Here is a 23,187-nt window from a genome sequence, read left to right on the forward strand (position 1 = left end):
AACCATGGTCCTCATCAAATTTTCTCCAATAAAAGTTGAATTTGTTGTAGAATCAGAAGAAGATATTAACTTAAATGTGGGAACATTTACATTTAGTCTCCTATGATATCTTCAAACCAAACTGCTTTTTGCTTCAAATAATTTAATCAAGTCACAGTTAAAAAAGTTGTTTTATCTGAAACAGTTAATGAAACATTATTTTCTTCTTTCCTTCCCCAGTTCTGATTAACTTTGTCTTGACATTTTCAATATTGATACCCATCCCTTGCCTCCCTAAATTCTGTTTTAATAATCTCACATATTTTCTTCTTGGTCATTTAATCAGAAACAAACTGCTTATACCCTTTATTAGAGTACTGTATCCTTCAGTTAACATGTAAAATGATCTTTGGTGATTACATCAGGATAAATAAAGGTAGATATAGGCTACCCATTTATTTTCTTATATTAGTACAGCTATGATTATTTATACCCACTGAGAATCTGGACACCACCTAGAATCTCTTAAGATATCTCCTTATAAACACAAACCTCCATACAGAAGTGTTCACCTGATTCATATAATTGTTAGGAAAACAATTCCAGGGTAGGCTTGCACAACTGTTCACATAGGTTCTCATACCTTCTTTACAGGGACAAATCACATACCTGACTTACTTATGTACATATCCAACAGGGCACGTAAAGCAGACCTTTGTATTCACACTTAACCAGTTCGGCACCTAACTGCAACAAACAAGCTCTTAACCATGCACATCATCAAATGTAAATGAACATTTTTGGTCTATGCAAGTGTGTACAGGTAGACACATACTTTCTAATTTTGAAAATTTCACAATTTGCTATACAAAGCATGATATATATTTCATATGAACATAATAAAACAACTTTTTACAGGTCATAAATTAAGAATCTAATTACAGGTCATCCTATAAATATAGGTTTGCCAGGGGATTGAGACCAAAGCCCTGAGGTAAATGGTGAAGTGGGTGACTTGGAGAAACAGCAAGCAGGATGGAGCAACAAGGGAGGTGTTGTCATTCTTACTGAGAAATCAGGGCAATCAACTAGTTACCTCAGGTGCCTGTACATGAATGCATGGAGCCTGGGAAATAAGCAAGAAGAACTGCAAGTCCTTGCACAATCATGGCACTATGACATGACTGGAATAACAGAGACTTGGTGGGAGCTCACATGACTGAAGCACTATTATGGACAAACTGTTCAGGAACAGGCAAGGGAGAAGAGGAGAAGGAGTTGCACTTTATGTAAAAGAGCCATATGATTGCTCAGAGCTCCAGTATGAAACTGGAGATAGGCCTGTCAAAATTCTCTAGGTGAGGGTCAGAGAGGACAGCAACAAGGGTGATGCCGTTGTGTGGGTCTGCTACAGACCACCATACCAGGAGGAAGTGGTAGATGAGGCTTTCTTCAAACTGCTAGTGGAAGTTTCCTGATCACAAGCCCTGGTTCTCATGGGGAAATCCAACTACTCTGACATCTACTGGGAGTGCAATACAGCAGTGTGCAGGCAATCCAGGAAGTTTTTGCACCGTGCTGGAGACAACTTCCTGGTGCAAGTACTAGAGTGGCCAACTAGGCACCATGTTCTTCTTGACCTACTGCTCACAAACGGGGAGGAATTGGTGGGAAATGTAAGAGTGGATGGCAACTTGGGCAGCAGTGACCAGGATATGATTGAGCTCAGGATCCTGAGGAAAGGAAGGATGGAAGGCAGCAGAGTAAGGACACTGAACTTCAAAAAAAGCAGACTGACTTCCTCAGGGAACTCATGGGCAGAATCACATGGGAAGCTAGTCTAAAGGGGAGAGGAGTCCAGGAGAGCTGGATATACTTTAAAGAAACCTTACTGAGAGTGCAGGAACAAACCATCCCAATGTGCAGGAAGACTAGCAAGTATGCCAGAAGACCAGCTTGACTTAGCAGGGAACTCTTCAGTTAACTAAAATACAAAAGGAAGTATATAAGAAGTGGAAACATGGGCAAACAATTAGGGAGGAGTATAAGAGCATTGCTGAGGCATGCAAGGATGAAATCAGGAAAGCCAAAGCATAATTGGAGTTGCAGGTAGCAATGGATGTGAAGGGTAACAAGAAGGGTTTGTACAAGTCTGTCAGTAGCAAGAGGAAGATCAGGGAAAGTGTGGGTCCCTTCCTGAAGGGGGTGGCAAACTTGTAACACAGGATGCAGAAAAGGCTGAAGTGCTCTATGCCTTTTTCACATCATTCTTCACAGGCAGGTGCAGCTCCCAGACTACTGCACTGGACAACACAGTTTGGGGAGGACATGAGCAGCCAACAATGGTGAAAGAACATGTTAGGTACTATTTAGAAGAGCTGGATGTGTACAAGTCCATGGGGCCAGATGGGATGCTCTGGAGGGAGTTGAAGGAGTTGGCTGATGAAATTGAAGAGCCGTTGGCCATCATCTGTGAAAACTCAGGGTGATCAGGAGAGGTTCAAGATGATTGGAAAAAGGTAAACATAATGCCTATATTTAAGAAAGGGAAAAAGGAGCATCCAGGAAACTACAGACCAGTCAACCTAATCTCAGGCCCTGAAAAAATCATGGAGAATATCCTCAAGGAATCCATTTATAAGCACTTGGAGGAGAAGAAGGAGATTAGAAATAGTCAGCATGGATTTACCAAGGGCAAGTCATGCCTGACCAACCTGATTGCCTTCTATGATGACGTGACTGGCTCTGTGGATGTGGGGAGACAAGTGAATGTGGTATACCTTGATTTTGATATGGTCTCCCACAACATCCTTGCAGGCAAACTGAGGAAGTATGTGCTGGATGAATGGACTGTAAGGTGCATGGAAAACTGGCTGAGGGTTCAGAGGGGAGTAATCAATGGCTTGATATCTAGTTTGCAGCTGGTATCCAGTGGAGTGCCCCAGGAGTCAGCCTTGAGGCTGGTTTTGTGCAATATCTTCAACAATGACCTGGAAGATGGCATAGAGTGCACCCTCAACAAGTCTGGAAATGACAGCAAGCTGTGGGTGGAGTAATAGATACACAGGAGGGTAGGACTAGGATTCAAAGTGAACTAGACAAATTGGAAGATTAGGCCTAAAGCAATCTCATGAGGTTCAACAAGGACAAGTGCAAAGTCCTACACTTAGGACAGAACAATCCTATGCACCCGTACAGACTGGCGGCTGACTGGCTGGGCAGCAGCTGTGCAGAAAAGGGCCTGGGAGTTATAGTGGACCATAAACTGAATATGAGCCAGCAGCATGCCCTTGTTGCTGAGAAGGCTAATGGCATAGTGCACTGTATTGGTAGGAGTGTTGCCAGCAGGTCAAGAGAAATAATTATTCCCTTCTATTCAGCACTGGTGAGGCCACATCTGGAGAATCATGTTCAGTTCCCCCCTGCCCTTTCTCCCAGAAAGGATTTGGGCCAATTGGAGAGAGTCCAGCAGAGGACAACAAAAATGGTTTGGGGGATGAGGCACATTACTTATGAGGAGAGGCTGAGGGAACTGGGCTTATTTAGTCTAGCAGCCTTCAGCTACCTGAAAGGGAGTTGGAAAGAGGATGAAGTTAGACTGTTCTCAATGGTGGCAGATGACAGAACAAGGAGCAATGGTCTGAAGTTGCAGCAAGGGAGCTTTAGGTTAGATACTGTATTAGGAAGAATTTTCTCACTAGGAAGGTAGTAAAACACTGGAACAGGTTACCCAGAGAGGTTATGCAATCTCCATCCTTGGAGGTTTTGAAGACCCAGCTAGACAGTGCTTTGGCTGGGATGATCTAGTTGGCAGTGGTCCTGCTTTGAATAGGGGGTTGGATAAGATGACCTCCTGAGGTCCCTTCCAACCCTAATTTTCTATGGTTCTATACTGGGAGATTTTGGTAAGCTGATCTTATGTGACCAACTGTTTATTTTTAGACAGAACTGTAATTGACAGAATAAACCACAGGATTACACTCAGCAAGACATTGTTCTGTGGAGTCAACCATTTGACTAACTGCCGCCGCCTCAGTTTTTCAGTAGGATCACGTAATGTAAAGTAACTGCTGGAGTAGAGATCTCCCTGTCAGTTCTTAATGAGATAGTAACTTGAAGACAGAACTAGAGTATAGGCTCAGTTTTTCTTCCACTCTTATAATGTCTTCATTTTTTGTTCTGCCATTAATGTTGCATTAACAACATCTAACTTCTAGCTCTTCCACACTATGCATGGCATGCATTCTTATGAAGATTTCTGGAATCCAGATATTATTCATATAAAAATTATGCCAAAGCACGAACACAAAATGGAGAGAATAGAATAAATAATTTATTGTACAGTACTTACAATTGATCTGATGTTGTTTTCTTTTGCCAGTTTCAGGGAAGATTTATAGCAATTTGCCAGGTCTTCTTTATGAATATCAGTGATATGGCCTCTTGCTATTGGCCCCACAGTATGAATGACATCTACAAAGAATAAGAAAAATACTCACTTAACTCTTTACTATTCATTCTACCATTGCTGGTCTTATGCTTCTATATAGCTATTGTGTTATTCCATGTTCTCCCTTACAGTTGTAGCTAGACACCTTTTATATAATAATGCAATAAATGTTTGAAGATACTTTTGTAAGGGATTAACTGAAAATGAAAGCCGTAACATTATATTTTAAATTACTAGAACATTTGAGTTAAAGCAGAAATGCGAAAAATGCACTAAGCTCTCCATTCTGTCCGGACAGACAATTTACCCACTATTTTGCACTGAGTGAAATGCTGGCAAATACATTAAGTACATAATTAAGAGCTTATGTAAACACTGAAGAACAATTTGTAATAATCATCTCCATTGCTAAAAAGCCCACCCAGGGAGATAGTTTAAAACTTAAACATACTCCTTAAAACATTAACATGTGGGAGGTGATACATGCCATCACCTTCCACTAAATGCCTGGTGTCTTTTCTTATCAACCATTAAAAGAAAAAAAAGATAAGCACATGCCCCTGACTTTTCTGACCTATGAAAGCATTAGTTACCAAGAAATTAGCATTCCTTTCACATCAGTGAAGATCCAACCAGAACATCTGGCAATGCAAAAAATGATATCTAATGCTGTTTGAAGAAACTGCATGTGCGTGCGCACATGTGAATGTGTGGGTGTGCATGTGAGAGAGAGAAGCCAAGGAATTTATTGGAGAAGATGCTTCTAAATTCCTTGAAATCAGGTGCTATTATCAATCAACAACAAAACCCTTGTGAACACAACGATTGATAGTAGCAAAAAGAAGACTGACATCAACAAACTAATTGCCTTGTTAACTTTTTTTTTCAAATGAGAGATATTTTAAGTGCAATTACTTTTCTAATCCTATTCTTACATGCAGTATTGAATAGACACTATTTTTCTGTGTATGGCAGATTCTCCCTTACAGTCCAAGAAGCCATTTCTTATATACTACCCTCTGCTATGGCATGACCTGTCTGCCTTACTGTGCCACCTACTGTGTCATCTCAGACAGCAGACAATCAGCAGTCAGAGGATGTTTTGACACCACCTGCTTCTTTTTGCCTGCTTCTTTCTTCTAATGTTGGCAACCCTAGAACTTTTTAACATAATTATACATACCATACATATCATGGTAGTGACATGTCTGCCCAAATCACATCTGCTCATTACAGCAATACATGCACGCATCACACTGGAGAGCCAGGTTGAAACAAACCACACCTATATCTACCCTCTTATCTTCTCAAATTCAAATAAATCTGTTGACTTCTGTAAAAAGCATAGGAGTTACCAGATTGTAATTAAACCCAAGCTTCATCTAATCCAATATCCTCTCTTTTTTTAAACTGGCCAGGACCAGATGCTTCAGAGCAATGTGAAAGAAGCCTACACTAGGCAGATGCAGTTTAATCTGCTACTTCAAACATCTTGTCCTAATCCTTAACAGTTAGAGATTGGTTTATGTGCTGGAGCATGAGGCTTTTTATCCCTTGCAAAATGCTTTATTTGCATTAACAGTTATGACTCCAGATACCCTTGTTCTCAATATAAACAGCCAATTCCCTTTTGAAATCTTTTCATTTTGCTCTTGTTCTGCGTACCACCTCCAACACAGTTTTCCACATGCATTATCTTTAAGGTGCTTTTCATCTCTCATTGCCAAAATTCCACCTACATAAGAGAATATTCATAGGTGGCCCTTGGCACAGACATGGATTCACTAGCTCCCAGAACTTCACAACATTTGCCTGGGTTTTTGCTGACTTCTGCTTCTATCACTTTTTTTGGTTCAACAAATGCAAGTACTTAAAAGATTCCAATATCCATAAAAACAGAGGAATGAGATTTGATGAGGAACTTCATCAATCCAATACAAACCAAACTTGGAAAGATTTACACAGCTTTCCTTCCTAAGTACTATAAAAACCATACTAAGAATCAAACAAGAGGTTAACTATCATTCTTCTTCTTTTAATCATAGTAATTTTCTCTAGTTATAGAGAACAAGACTGGACCGACTGGATAATTTTTGTTGAATGTCACAGCTGCTATATAGCAACTGCAGCAAAACCCCTTCAAAAAAGTGAAACATGAAGCAGGCATTTAGTCTTTGCCCAATGACAAGTAGGATGACAACTGGTGATCAAAATGGGTAAAATGGCTTTACCCTTCAGCTCACAGGAGCATAATTTTATATGTGCATGTTAGGGTGTATAATAAATTGAGAACTGTTACTATCTAGCAAAAACAAACAGTATCGCTGGTTCACAAATTGCCTGTGCTTGAGAGATAAGGTTGTGTCAGTATTTCCAATAAAGAAACCTCTTCATTTCAGGTATTTATAAAATGAGATTTTAACCATTTGCTCCGAGTGAAAACTTTACAAATAAAGTTTCTAGCTGGCTGTTCTTACGCTTGCTTTTAACAATTGTAATTCGAGAGAAAGCACATGTGGTTACATTTTCTCATCATTTGTTTTTGAAGGAGATAAGCCACAAGCACAGAGTGGAAGAAGGGAGTATATTAGAAAACCTGCTCTTACTCAAGCCTAATACATGAAGCAACATCATCCTTACTTCAAAGGGCATATAATAAGGAGGTGATCCTCCCCACCATGTGGCACTGGTCAGGCTGCAGCTGGAGTACTGCATCCAGTTCTGGGCACCGCACTTCAGGAGGGACGTGGACAACATGGAGAGGGTCCAGAGGAGGCCGCTTACATGATCCAGAGGCAGCAGGGAAGGCCCTATGAGAGGCGACGGGACCTGAACCTGTTCAGCCTCCACAAGAGAAGGCTGAGGGGGAATCTAGTGGCCTGTTACAAACTAGTCAGGGGGGACCAGCAGGCATTGAGGGAGTCCCTGTTCCCCTGAGCACTGCCAGGAGTGACCAGGAATAACGGTCACAAGCTGGCGGAGGGGAGATTTAGGCTGGATATCAGGAGGTGCTACTTCACTGTCAGGGTGGCTAGGATCTGGAGCCAACTTCCAAGCGAAGTGATGCTGGCTCCTACCCTGGGGGTCTTTAAGAGGAGGCTAGATGTATACCTTGCTTGGGGTCATTTGACCCCAGTACTCTTTCCTGCCATGGCAGGGGATCTACTCAAGTCCCTTCCGACCCTAGAAACTATGAAACTATGGAACTATGAAAGTCCTTATACATTAAGTGATTCTAGAACTAAAGGTTCCATAATATATATTTTAACTTGTAACAACACATGAAGTAATACGGAGCCAAAAAATTACCAAGAAGTATAACCCTAAAAAGAAATTATAAAAGATGAGTAAGAAAAAGAACTCAAGAAAGGATTCCCCCAAGGTTTAATGCTGATCCAATGTGCATTTTAAGATACAGCTCATCTAAAACTAAAATTCAATTTTAAAAAATGAATTTCAACTATTTGATCAACAATAGCAAGCTGTTTCAGGACTAAAGTGAAAATGCCAAGTTTGTTATTCTACTTTTACTTGTATAAAACTCCTATAGGACTATTTTCGTTTTCTTATTAAATGCATACTTTATCCTATTAATCTTTAGGCTGTAAAATGCACAGTTCAAAACTTCTCAAACAAAAATTCTCAAGTTCAAGCAAGTTCAGGGTTGTTTTTTTCCTTGGCATCTTTGTTTTTTGCACTCCCTGGCATTTTGAGAGGTTTTACTGTGCTTTACACTGCATGAACGTAGCTCTAGACCAGGGGTGAGCAATTATTTTGACTGGATGGTTGCTTAACGACTTTGATGAACAGTTGAGGGCTGCAAGGGTACACCCCTTGTCAAACTGTTAATCCCTGTTAATCCCTGGTCACCATCTTGGGAGCAGAAGTCCCACCCCTAGCCCCCTGACCTTTGCCACCAGAATTCCCTCCCTTTGTCCCAGAAGTACTTCTTTTGGGAGGGGGAGGGTTGCCATCTTGGAACTGGAAGTCCTGCCTTGTTGCATGGTCCTTGACATAAGAAATCCCACCCACCCGACACCAAACCTTGCTCTGCTCACCTCCTTGTTGGCCCAGAATCCCCTGCCCCCATCATATAGTCCCAGACACCAGAAGGTCGATCCTTTGCCTGGGAAACACTGCCCCTCCATAGGACTTGCCCTCATGGTGTATGACCTGCCTCTGGGGCCCCAGAAGTTCTGCCCTCTAGGCGACAAGGCATAGGCATGACCTATCAGGTAGTGAGGGGTTTTGACCCCCCTAACAACCTGCCCCATCACCCTCGACCAATCAGTGGGGGGTTCAGGGGCATTGGGTCTCTAAGAGAATGTCACCAAACTAATTAAGTCAAGGGCCACGAACATAAAATCTTTCAGAAGAAATCATTTTAACAAAGCATAGATAAAAACAAATCATATACTAAAAATCAAACGTCTACTATAACATTTTCAATTTTACTTCAAAAATATTTTTGTCTTGATTGATGTGCGTTTATGTAGTGTCTATATAGTCTCTTATAAACTGAGGAGGGTAGGGGATGTACATGGGGGAGTATGTGGTGTGTGCTTGGAGGTGGGTGTGCATGTGGTAGATGTGGGTATAGTGGGATGGGGCGTATGGGAGGGTATGTGTGTGGGTATGGTGGGGGGTGCGGTTTGGGTGTGAGTGTGTGTGGGTTGGGTGTATGCATGTGTGGGGCTGCCTAAGTGCTAGATCCTGGGAGCTGACTGGGGGTGAGTGGGGGGAGGAAGGGAGGGAGGGGTGGGGACATGTGCAGCAGAGCTTGTGCGGGTGGTGTGGATGTAGTTTGCCTGCCCCCTCACCCCTTGGCCTGCAGCTGCTCCCTGGTGCTCTGCATGGAGCTGCTTCCACCTGAGGCAGCCTGTGCTACACTCCCACCGGCCACAGCCCCACCCAGCTCTGGCCCCATGCTTCTACCACCCTCATGCTCCTAGCCCCCAGCTGTAGTTTCCCCCTCTCCCCCAGCCTGCTGCTGCTTCTGCTCCCTATCTGCTGCTGAAGTGCTGCAGCAGGAATAGGAGAAAGAGCCGCTGGAGGGTGCTCCCCAGGTGGCTGCAGTAGCAGCAGCAACAGCCCTGCCCAGAAGCTGTACACACTGCCTGGGGCTGGGGCCCTCCGGCAGGGGAGGGTGAGAACACAGCATGCACTACCCTGGGTGGGAGTAGACAGGGCTCAGCCCCATGCACACTGCCATGGGCCATGCTGTATACAATTAATTGGTAGGCACCTGATGGGCTGGATCCAGCCAGCAGGCAATATTTTGCCCACCCCTGCTCTAAACCAATGTTTCTCAACCTTTTTAGATTCAAGGCACCCCTCAGAAAATGCCAGCTCTTAGCTTTCACTCAGTTTATCTTATAAATCATGGGGGTCAGACTCGGTTGAGGCCCTGGGCCAGTCACTGTGGTGGCAATGGGGCAAGCAGCCATGAACCAGACAGCTGCTTGCCATGAAGGAGAAGTTCAGGCAGTGGTGGGCCTGGCAGGTACAGGGAGACTGAGGGCTCTGTTTTACAGCCTTTGTTCAGCTTCCTGTTCTCACTCGCCTGCTTGCCACTGAGGGCCATGTCCACTGGGATCCCAGGGCCTCAGACTCTGCAGTAGCCCAGTGATCCAGATGCAGCAGCGTTACAGGCTGGATCTGGCTCACAGGCCTTATGTTTGACACCCCTGTCGTAAGCTGCCTGCAAGTGTTGGCACACCTAACTCTGCTAATATTAGGAGGCGCCCCTAAAAGGGTGCTATGGGAACCTTGGGTGCTGGAGAACCTTGGTTATGAAACAGTGCTCTAGAGCCTTAATGTAAATGGATACATTAACAGTCATTAGCATAGGTTTTGTATGTTAATTAATAGAAAGCAGGAACAGGTGGTCCTGTCGACTAATGGAATGCCCTGTCATGACTAAGAACGTGGTTCTGAATGTATTAAGATGCAGAAGAACTATTTTCATCTTTTTAATGGCTTATCAGGCTCATAAATTGTTGTTCCAAACACATTATTATCACAGACATACGATCCAGGAGGAGTTTATTAGCAATGCAATACTTAATAATTTTTCAGTCTGTTCCATGGTCAGCAGATCAACAGGGAGCTTGGGATTTTACTGTTACGCTGTCAAGGAAATTAATGCATACATACATTATCTAAGCCATGTATTAATGTGCACACGCTATGCTGCTATATATTTGCTCAAAGGCTAAGCTCTTCACGATGCAGTGGATAAAAAGTAAATAAACAAGCAAACAGTTCACAACATTCAAACCTAAGATACCTAGATGGGCCAGTTTATTTGCATCCATCTAAGAATTAGGGGCTTGTGTTTCTCATTCGTGGGTTGCAACCCAAAAGTGAGTAGCAAGCATATATCACAGGGTTGTAAACAAACTTTAAAAATGGATTAGCCTTTAAAGGAGAAAAAAATGTGGTAACGTGTGGCTTTTCCCTTGCAGGCTGACAGAGTTCCAACCTGCGAGCGACTAATTGCCACCCCCCCCCTTGTGCCCCACACATGAGGGGGCTGAGACCTGAGTGTTGGGGGCAGTGGGTCAGGAGTGAGGGGTACTGGATCAGGACTGACCGCTGATGTTTCCACATGGGTCCTGGTACAAAAACGGTTGAGAAACACTGGTCTTGAATAAGGAAGTTTCCCTCTGCTCTCATTGAGTGCTTGTACATGAACATGGAGGCTGCTCTGACATGTTATAATTATAGTGAATCAGAGTAGGCACGATTGATCGAATCTACTGGAAGATGGTAATTATTGCACTCCAGCAGCCTCCAGTGTCTTGTGTATCAGCTTCCCTGTGCTTCAAAATGGTGGTGGTGGAGAGGGGGGGCACTTAAACTAAAAACTAAAAATCAGAGAACAACAACTAAAATGAACTGGAATTGGATGAACATGTAAAATTCACTGCCAGAAAACAGCAGTGGGAATGCATGTTCATTAGTGTTATCACCTATTCCTGTCCTGCTTTCCCTGCTGTCAGCACTCAACTGTAATGATTTAACCTTTGTGGATGGCAAATACCAGTGGAAAATGTAAGCATTTCCTAAACCAGTGCCTTCATTTGTTAAAAAAACAGCAACATATATAAGAGAAGAGACCAATTTTAGCAAGGGTTGAAAAACTGCAATTGTTAAAGCTTTCATTTGAATATCAAAATTAAGTTGCTTTCAAACGTCAGATTTATTATGGTCCATCTTCTGTAAAAGTAAGTGCCTCTGGTAAGAGATTCAGGTTATGCATAAACCTGTGGTGCAATACGTTTGTAAATCAGTTGTTGTGCACAGAGAGGATCACATTCATTTTTAAGAGTGTGTGGAGGTGTGTGGAGGTGCAGATTCCCAAATGAATGTGTATTTTCAACTGGGGCTCAAGTGCTTGAGAAATAGATCTAGCTGCTTTTAATAATACTGTCCCAGAGAGCGAAACATGTTTATTTAAAGGACAGGAGGAATGCTTTTCTCTGTAGTGCATGCTGGGGGGCAAGACAGGCAAGGGGAAGAAGAGAGGGTCAGTATAAATGCAGCTGTACTTGGAGGTGCTAAATGAATGGAGAACCACCTTTCAGATCAAGGGTATAATTTAATTCACACCAACATTTGTAAGATGTGCATTGCAGTGAAAAGCTGTGGTGATCCAACAGTGGCTGCTGTGTGACACAGCAGGAAGAAGCTGATGATTTCGTTTGCCTTTTCCAAAGTTGTCTCTTTGAAAGCTGTGGCAAATCACTTGATTGTCATACACTTGGTTAGGAACCTCGATGGACAGAACAAGAATCATGGTAATTAAAAGTATGCTTCTATACACTCTGCATATCATCTCTGTTTGGGTGTCTTGCTTTTTAACTCTGGATCAGCTCATCTGAAGTGGGCTGCGGCATAAGCACAACCTATTTCAAGGTTTAACAGGCACTCAGGCATTTGAAACATTCTTGTTGCTGTTTAGACACCCATGGAAATAAATGTAATTTGCATATTTAATCAACACTTCAAAAGCACCCCCCTGAAGGCCTGTAAAAATGAAACTACATATATAATATTCTGGCCTTTCACATGTACTCTAAGTGTAAAGAGACAAACGAAGCTTGTTTTCTCTGGTCTGTTTCATTAAATAAGTTGATTTTGGTGCCATTTTTTGTCTGGGGAATCATTTTTTGTTTTATATAGAGGAGGCTGGAGGGGGAGGGAAGAGCAGAATAAGATGAAAAACAACTTCCATTTGCAAAAGTGTAAATTGAAAAGTAGGTGACTGTGATTCCAATCCAGTGCAGAGGGCACTGATGTAATTTACAAATATTCCTTCTTGCTCTTTATAAAGTGTAAAGCTAGATGGCAAAAAAATATTAGCATAATGAATTTTTCAAACAAATGGAAAAGTACAAATAAGTTTCTCTTATTTCCTCTTTTTCAGAAATGAATGCACCACATTCAAACTGTTAATGAACCAGCAGACCAAGCCTAGAATCAATTACATGTTCCTTTCATTCATCCCATTCACATATTCATAGCCACAATCGGTCCATCTAGCAAACTGCATAATGAAGCTGTACCCTGCCAATCATAGTGCAAAATGTATGAATTTTAAGGAGGCAGCTACCACACTGCATTCGATAGAATTAAAAAATAAATAAATAAAGATGACAAGCCCGAGCATTAAGGACTCCATTTGTGAATCTTATCAACTGATTTATACAATAAGCACCATCAAATTTGTCTTGAAAAGGGCTATCTAAAGTTCAATTGATAGGAAACTGAATTACCTCAAGATATTATTATATAGTACATGTTACTATGCTTACAATATATATTTAGACTAATGCTTTAATATACAAGTGTGCTCAGGTTGTTCATTTTCTATTTCAAGATGCATGCAGTTATCCATTAAATGTGCATTTTCAATCTGCAGCAAACATCTGTTAAATGAAGTTCAACTTTATAGCATCCCCCCAAGACCACTGCCTAATTTAAGTTATTTACTGATATATTGTTTCAGAAGTAGATTGAATTGCTTTATTTATTCTTAAATGCAGCAACACATCCATTTTTATATTATGCTGTGTTTTACCTGGGCACACCAGCGATAAGTCACTAGTTATAAAGTATTTATTTATTTACTTTATACCTTTTCACATTCCTAGGGGCTGAAAATCATTGAATTGCATGTAGAGTAGACAGATATGCATAAAGAAGCAAAGCAAAAAAAAAAAATGACTTTTTTAGCAGCGTGTAGTTTTCTAGTCTTCAAATAATCTCTGACCAACTTAAGGTTCAACCCTTTTAGTGAATCCTTTATTAGTAATATCACTTTTGTTTTGGACATTTCAAACAATGTTTTACACTGGATTAAACATAAAAATGGTGATATTTTAAAACCCTATACATAAAAAAATGAGCTATGTTCAGATAAATGTTATAGTCTGTCCACAGAGGAGAAAAAAAGGGTATGTTTGCAGCAAATGATTATTTGTTTCTCCTTTTGTATATGACGTATATATGCTTTAAGTATTTTATAGCAGAGACAGCCACTCTACTATAGTAGAAAGTGATATTCCATATAGATGTTATGGATGAATTTATAGAGTCTGTGATATTCCAAAGACAAATCATGAAAGTTGTACTCAATAGGTTGCTTCTAGCAGAGAGAGAACTCTCCAAATTTGTGGAAGCTGTAATATACACAAAGCTTATTCTCTCTAAAATACTTAAATTGCAACTAAATCCACCAGCAGCCACAGAATGAAGTGATGCAAGCCAAAAAGTGGCTTGCATCACTGCCACCCCCAGTGCTCCTTCCTGCCAATGGCAGGGGGTCGGACTAGATGATCTGTCTAGGTCCCTTCTGACTCACTGATTCTATGAAAAAGTGACATTTCTGGCACTCAAGCTGGTCATAAAAAGCAAGATCCAAATTCTGAGCTCAGATACACCATGATAATTCCAGAATAGTTCCACTTCAATTAATAAAGCACCTAACTCAGATTCTAGCCATTGGTGACCGATCCAAAATCAAGATCTCTTCAACCAGGAGAAGCAGGCTGCTCAGTTATGGGGTGGCATAATATATCCCCAAGTGCAAGATTTAATGAATGAATTACTACAGTGATATATGTATACACATAGTATTATTTATGGTCTGCATTGTAACTTCCATGGAAATTACTGTCTACATACAAAACTACTGTATTCTTACTTTTTATTTTTGTTTAGCTTTTAATGAACGTGAACTGAACACTAAATGGATTACAAAGAATTATAATGTCAACACATTTAAAGATACAACATCTGGTATCTAAATTAAACTAGAGTAAGATTGGAATAGTCCCGTGTTTAAAATAATATCATTAGTATTATAATCACTGGAGAGTGGCCAATGTTGAACTGCTCAAGGCACCCCATTTATTGCAGGCCATTCTGCTAGAAATATTTTACAATGCATCTTGTATAAACAATATAGTGATGCCAACTCTTGTAATTTTATACAGGTACGCTGTATGATTTTGTGAATTTTGTAATCTCAAATCCTAGACTTAGGAGCTATAGAAAATTTGACACCCTCCTCACCCCCCTTAAAAGCAAGTTTCTAGTTGTTATGTTTATAGCCATACCAGACTGAATGCACTTGATTTTTGTATTCTGAGAAGCTAAACAAAACCAGGTCTGGGAAATATTTGGATGAGATGACCTGACAATATTTGATGCCATAGGCAGCATTCAACTACCCTTTTGGCTTCTGCCAAAAGCTGCTTGTAATCCAGCTGTAAACGAATACTAGTTCTTTTAGACTGGAGAGCAAAAGCAGCCCAATGTGATGCTAGTCACATCATGCTCTTGGTGTGCCTTAACCACACCAGACTAATGAGCTGTTAGGTTTGGATGAACCTTTGACCTCCATATTCCAAAGCAAAGCTTTAAAAATTTATCCTTAAATACTCAAAAACAATATGTAAATAAAAAAGATGCCCAACGCCTTTTCCTTAATTTAATGATTCTTACGATTTTAGAACTTATGACTTAGAACTACTGGATGTTTGGAGCTGGCAATACTGTAATTCAAAGAGGATAGGCTTATCCCTACTGCAGTGCCTGCCCCATCCTTATCTTTATAATTATCAGTTGGTTGCTGGAGGTACCAGCAGATCAAGTGAAATGGTCAAGGTAAAGTAAGAAAGGGACTGGAACTTAGGTCTATCCTGCTAATGCACTGCAACAAGAAAAGCACAAAAGAACATCTGTTTTCCCTACAGAAAAGCGATCATGTTCCAATGCAAAATTGAGCATATACTACACTGCAGACTGCCATATAGATTCCCAAGCTAGCTTTATGTGAACTGTTGCTTCACCTCCATCAAATTCAGTGTTGGATAATTTGCTGTGCTTCTGAGCTGGAGTTTCATGCAGTTGTGGCTAGACCGTTTCTGGTTTCCCATCTAGTTTGGTAAGAGCAAGCTTGGGGAATCTCTACTCTAAACTGAAGTTTGCAGCATAGACATACTTTGTATAATAACTTTGTCTTTATTCCTGCTTTCATCATACCATTAACTGATTGAACATGTGGCCAGGTGATTGCTTAAGCTGTTATTTGGAAGCCTACACATCTTGTCACTGCTTCAGATCCCTGTCAAAGAGACAATGATATTTTTTTGCGTGAAGTCGACAAACCTGATTCTTGCAACATTTGATCAACAAAAATAACAAAGCACAATTAATTATATAACATGTTCTACCTCCATGGATACTTCCCCAGCAACAAGCCTATCTCCTTTCCCTTAGGTAATAGAACAACATGTTCCAAATCCAGAGAAGTTATTAACTTTAGTGCATCTCAGGAAACAAAAATCGTTAAGTTCCACAAGGCTAGGTAAAGGGTGGGACACTTTCAGCCAATATGGTTTGACTCCGGGTATTGAACACAGCAAAGAAGTCGGTCTCACCAGCTGAAAGATGCCTTATTCCCTTTGCCTATGTTCCCTTCCCTTTCCAGATGAAGAATTTTGTGGATATCTTTAATGCTTCAGATACAAATGTCCTTTAAACATTAGTCAGAGAATCAAAAATAAAATGAAGTTTTATGGGCTTCTAAAAGGGACCGTTAAGGAGAAAATGTTTACGCTGGCTCATCTGCTCCTTGCACAGAGTTATCACCACCTGCTTCTCTTTCCAGAAAATACACAAATTCCCTTCCACCTTCAAAAGCAGAGTGCACTTTCTCGATGTGGCATTTCTCTCACTTCTTCAGGGCTCACTGAACACAATACATTGGCTCTGAGGAGGATTTTGCTTTTCATTTAAAAGAAAAAAAAACAAACTATAGGCTTCCTACATACTGAGCACGTCTACACATGCACCTGACTACAGAGTTGTTATGGCACAGTCGTTACTGTGCAGTCATTTAGTCCTTGCGTTAGCAGCTTCCCCATCCTATTCACCTGCCATGACGTGTTGTTAATTCAATAAGCAGTCACAGGAGGGGAGTGGGCCTTGCTCACCAGAGCCCAGCATAGCCCTTGGCTGAGCCACCTCTGGTTCCCTTTCTGCACAATCTCCCATGACTTCTTAACAGGTAGCAAATGATGTCCCTCAGGTTTGCTACCAGTCCTCTTGGGACTCATCCTAGTCCATTATTCTGCTCCACCTCTGCTGGGCCTGTCTTGGCACTGGCTTTTCTTTATGTTCTTTACAGTCCTCTTAATGAGCTCTCACTAGTTCAGGCTTCCTTCCTGCCTGTTTGGCCTGTCTGCTTCTCACCTTATCTGGCCTTTCCCCATTCAGAGTGCCTTCCTTCTCCTGCAGCAGATTCACTGCTTACTGCTGGATTGGAACAAGAGAATGCGTAAGAATCTCAGCCTTACACACCACTAGTGACAGTTTTTGTTTATAAAAAAAACAACCTGGACATTTTTTAGTATGGAAGTTTAATGGAAATTAAATATCATTCCTTAAAAAGACAGGGCCCCCTATTCTTTTGGTTAGAAAGGAGGAAGGGAATAAAGGGAAGGGCTATTTAAGAGGGAGCCATGGACTAGGAGCATTAGACCCCTTTCAATCCAGCCCTTCATCAAACAGGTGAGAGCCCCAACACAGTAAATGGGTTAAAATACAAGGGGTATAAAAATGGGAGCTCAAAGGAAAGCATGGGCTGCTTACATATAATATTGCATGTTACAGAGGTAGGACAAACTAGTCTACTGTATTGAACTGTCATAAATGTTTGTGGATCTCTTAAGGCATTGACCCTATAAACTTGCAAACATAGGGTACATACAGCCATTACATTTAGATCAACCTAACCAGGGTTAAGTCAATTTAAATGCCCATCTGTGCAAGCATTCACAGAGGTTAAAATCAGGCAAAAATGGCTTGTCTGGTATAAGTTAGTTCACCTGAGTATATGCACTAACTTAGATTGAGATCAGGTTAACCCAATCTAGGAAAGAGTTAACCTGATTCATCAACTGCCTGTACATGTTCAAAGTGCAGTCCTAGGCTGGGAAAGCCCAGCCATTCCCAAATCCCTGACCATAACAAGACTATTTTTAGTTCCCCAACAACCGCTCTTCACTGGGCAACCCCCCCTCCCACAGACCTGCCAGCCCCCTCAATCCCACCAACCCCCCCCACCAGAGCCTTCCCTCCTGTCCAAACCTTCCCCATCCAGGGTTAGGTACTCCGGTTTCACTGCATGGCTCCCAAAAGCAGTGAACACATGTACACCACTTTAAGAAGCAGTGAACTGCTGCAGGCAATCACTCCCAATCTAGGTGCAGATAACTTAAAGCAAGCCACTTTCTCATAGACCAGGTTCAGCTTATTCATGCCCATAATATAGTCCCATTAAAGCCAATATGACTTATATGCTTGAAGTGGAAGCACTCCTACATCATTTGAGGAACACTGTCAACAAAGCAGTTTTTTACATATTGTTATTAAAAATGACATCTTAGATTATTCTCAGTGACAATAACAAAATGCTTCTTTCTGTACTTTCAATACATTTATTTTGTGCATATACCAGCTCTTTGCCTAATGCAGCTTCAGCAGCATTAGGAACTAATACTAGCACTTGACATTCATCACTCTGTGTTCCACAGAACACAAATCAGATTACAGGGGGCATACACATTCCAAGATTTAGCAGAAAATACTGGAAGAAACAAGACTGTAAGGAGATAAAAGAAATTATCACACAAATCTAGACCAGTCTTGCAAATATGGTGGAAATGAGAAGAAACATAAAAAATGGAATTGCCAACAAGCAAGTAATTGAACTACTTATTAAAAGCAGTCACTGCTTTTCCTGTTCTGATATGGTATGCAAGCTCATAACATGTAAGGTATCTTTACCCCGCTTTCTTAGCAATAAAGGGTAGATATTGCCATTACACTAATGTGCTTTAAGCATGCAGAAAACATTTTACAGGAGTAACAGAACAGACATTCAGGGCACATAAAGTGCTTTAAAAATGGCAGATCCCATACTAAATTAACCCTAGATAGATGTGTACTAAACTAAAGTACACTCTGTTTTAGCAAGCGCTTTGTCAAATGTGTGCCAGATCCCACCAAGGTTTAACTTCAAGTACAACTGCTGCCATTCCCAGCAGAGTTGCTCAGGGCTGTACTCTAGTCTCAGGGAGAACTCATTTGCTCTGCCCAAGCACCAGGCCAACCCCCCCACCCTGAGTCAGTGATAGCCCCTAATCCCAGCCCTATGCGCAACCTGGTAGCCTCAAGCCCTGCAGTGTGCCACAGCCTGGGTGGAAGAGTGAGATGCTGTGACAGAAGTAGTCCAGGGTCTGTCCCCCTGGCATCTGCCCTGGCTGGGCTGCAGCACACCGCTGCTTGGCTGTGGGGGCAGCCAGGCAGTGCCACACTGCAGAAGCTTGCTGTAGCTGTCAAGGGGCTTAGGTGTGGAAGGGAGTCCACCCATGTCGACCTGGCCCACCCCCCCACCTCAACATCCCAGCCAGCAAGTTATGGGGGGGGGGGCATGGCAGGAGGGTTCCATTTTCCTCCTCTTCCCCCCCAGCTGCTGCTGACAGTTGCTAGCTGGTGGTGGGGAGGGGGCACCTGTGCAGAGGGGCCACCCCAGCAGCCTTCTGGGAGGTATTTGAAAGCACCCCCAGTGGCCAGTATGGACAGGCTCTGAGCCCCCTTTCCCTGGCACCCTGCCCGCCCCCCCCCCCCCGAGAGTGAATGTCTGTTGGTTGGCTCCCATTCTAACTTACCACTTTTTGAGTAAAGCGTGATATGTTAGAGCACTTCCGCCAGGGACTTTTTGAACATCTGTACTTAGCCAAAGTTGTTTTTTGGGATTTTTTTTTTAAGAATTCACTTGAGAATAAGGACTTTATCTTTTAAATAATGTCTCTGAAAGATGTTTTTCAACCACCCTATAATACATGGGTTTTATTTGAATGAGCTGGACAAGTAAAAAGGTCTTGATTGTCATTCAATGGAAGTATCACAAAGGAAATTCAAAGGTAGACAGTACCCATTTCTTCATGGGAACAAATTTTTAAATTAGTTTCTGGAAAAGAGCACTGTATATAATACACTTTTAATTTCAATAGTAACATTAGGTAAGGGCTGAAAATTACAATAGGCCAGATAGCATGTCAGCACTGATATACTACAACACTTCTTTATGAGCACATTACAATTCGGAGAGCTAATAATAAAAAGAAGTGATGCTGAGATGATGAATTGATGCTATGCAATTAGACCTATTAGAATTCACAAGAGTCAACAGGCAATAATCAAACCACTTTCATGCTGCCCATTGCAATTATCTTTGCACTTAAGAATCAACAAAGCACATAATGACTTGCACTCAATTAAGGAATTCATGAGAAATGGAATTTTAATTAGCGTGTAGAAAATTTGGGCCATTTATTACTTTACAGGACAACAGATTGTGAAAACTAGTTGAGTAGTTATAAGTGTTCAACAATGGTTCAAGTTCAAGATGAACGCTATGATGTTCCTAACAAGAAGAAATTCCTAATAATACCCCTTGAAATAGCTATTCATGAAGTGCACAGTCAATTACATGTATATGCCGCTAAAAACTTCATTGTTTGAGGCTGACTAATAGGAAATGGTTTTGTTGACATTTTGGATTACTGGGTGATGAATATGTCAGACAAACTGAAATGACACATGGTACGAGCCACAATTGCCAGATGACCTATTTCTACATTCCTAGTCACAACATGAGTAAGATGATAATGCATTAACCTACTGAGAATGGATCATTCGTTCAAAATGTAAAGCAAATATTGGTTTAAGTCTGTCTTTTATAAATGAGCACTTAAATAGAAGGTTTATTCCCCATCAGAAAGCTGCTTCCACGGTAGGTAGTTACTTTTCACTGCATTTTTATCTCTTAGAACAATATACTACTACTCTGTATAAAAGATTCTGAAAACTCAGAATCTCGACAGTGAATAAAATAAGGGTTAAGTTGCTGCTTGGATGCTGAAAACAATAAGATATGCTGAATTCAGGTACCACATAAAAGTATGCCCTATTTTAAACATGAAAACTAAAAAAATTAAACTAAACTGTGAACAATCAAACTATATATATAGGAATGAAACCACCTGCCCACCAAAAATGACTGGTAAAGTAATATCATACAAAACAACACAACAGATCCATAGATGAAAAGGAAACATATAATGATCCTGTTTGTATAAATTCAAAATACCGAAAACATTCACAGTAGGGAAGACAGCAGTCAGATTTTTGTATACATTTTAAAATGTCCTTCATAGGCTATGCTGATCTGTGTTTAAAATCAGCAGCAGCACAAAAAAGAAATTAGTTGTCACCACTAAACACTCAACATTTACTCATAGTTTACCCACAGTGGTATCTAAGATATTTCATACTCCAAATACAGGGGAATACCCCAGTATCTATGATGTAACTGTGGCAGCTGCATGGAAATTCCAATTTTCAAACGGCACCCACTGAAACTAATGGTAACTTAAAATGGTTGCAATGAAGAAACCTCTACACTAGCACTGGAGTTTATCCTGCAGCTCATCATGAACCAGCAGGGTAGCCAGCAGGCCCAGACCCCTCAGACTGTCCCTTATCAGTAGGAAAACTTGTGGGATACTGAGCCGATTTCAGAGAACAGCATGTTGGCATAAAGTCATCTCTGCCTCATTTCACATTTTTGCTCCTGCGCGAGCTGGAGCTTGTTCAAACCAGAGGAACTGAGAAAAGATTAAACAGACTGCTAAGAACTTCCCTCCCCTCACCCGCCATATCTTATGTTCTTGCCATTATGAAACAGACTGAAAAAATAACCTGCCTACATTGCAAGAGTTGTTAAACTTGAGTGCTTTCTGTGAAAATAATAGGATTTGACCCATCTACGTGCTGTAGCAAAGATGCTTTTTGGAAAGGGCTTGAAAGTGGTCAATCTCCTTGGAATCCCAGGATACATGCAGGGTGAATAGTTCAGACAGACTGAAAGTCTCAACTTAGAAAACAAAAAAATACTACAATCATTTTTCATTGGGAAAGCCTAGTGCAATTAATGACTGGTATGGTTACAACTTAAAGAATGTGTTTACTCCAAGATGCCTTCTAGACTTCTACCAAAATTAAACAAAGTCTTTAACAGCACACTGCTATTGAGAACTAATTGCAAGTGAACCTGAACTAAATGATACAGAATTTACAAGCTCCTAGTTCAGTACCCTAGTAAAATGAGGGTTTTCTTGATACTATACTGTTTTACTATGGATGCTTAAGTCATGCTTGCACCACATGTTGTGGAAAGTTGGCAGTAAGCATTTATTGGAGACTATGTATGAAGACAGTCTGTACAGAAGTCAATGATGACAGAAATGACAGAGCTTCCTTTGCTATCAAATAAATTAAGAGTCATATTTCCATACAGGAAATGTATGTGGAGGTTTTTTAGAAAGCATAAAGGGCAAGCTCAATGAGCTTTAGTTAAAGTGCCGCCACCACCATTTTTCAGCGCAGGAACGCTGATACATGTGACACTCTGGGTGCTTTAATTAGAGTGACTCTCAGAGCCGCTCTAATTAAAGTGCTTGCCCTCCTCCCCCACCCCCAGAGCACATGTATTAATGCCCTAAGAGCTTAAGTCTTACTGAAAGTTAATCGGGCTCAGAATCTCAATTCTTCAGGGGCAGGAGGAGGGAGAGAGAGCTGGCTTTTATTTTTTAGTGTTTTGCTTCACAACTGTTTTTACCTGTAAGTATGATTCATATAAGCTGCTGCTTTAGACTGTCAGGCAAAACAAGTAAGGGAATTTCACTTCTGACCTACCATGTGCTGCCAAACAATTACATAGGGCTGGCATTCGCTATGTGCTTAATTTTCAGCATATGAAATATCCAGTTCCTATTCAGTCTAAAATGCCATGGGAAATAAACAAGCAAGTAAAAGATCACTTCAAATACCTTGTTTGCATAGCATTTACCTTTTGCAGCCACCAAGGAATATGCCAGTATTAGTATATACAGTAACTAATATAGCAATCTTTAGACTGCAGTGATAAAACAGCATCACATAGATTAGGGATGTCCAACTCATAAGCCCCTGTGGACCACAACCACAAGCCTCAGAAGCTGCATGCTATGTGGGCCACACAGGTGTGCCATGCACATATTCTATGCCCCCATCACTGAATTTTGCACCCATCTCTGTGCCACACAAATACAACCCCCCAACAATGTGCACCTGCATGG

The 23,187-nt window shown here is 41.2% G+C and overlaps 1 protein-coding gene across 1 annotated transcript in view; it reads right to left on the minus strand.

Annotated features, from left to right (window-relative positions):
* Window positions 1-23,187, minus strand: part of MACROD2 (mono-ADP ribosylhydrolase 2) — a 1,497,602-nt gene that overhangs the window by 633,988 nt on the left and 840,427 nt on the right. Inside the window, exon 6 of the mRNA XM_090051193.1 lies at window positions 4,331-4,452. Within this exon, the coding sequence (XP_089907319.1) occupies window positions 4,331-4,452 (122 nt within the window). The remainder of the gene's footprint in view (window positions 1-4,330; window positions 4,453-23,187) is intronic.

Source organism: Crocodylus siamensis, chromosome 1, assembly GCF_052110815.1.
Source record: "Crocodylus siamensis isolate JL-2025a chromosome 1, ASM5211081v1, whole genome shotgun sequence".
Lineage (NCBI taxonomy): Eukaryota > Metazoa > Chordata > Crocodylia > Crocodylidae > Crocodylus > Crocodylus siamensis.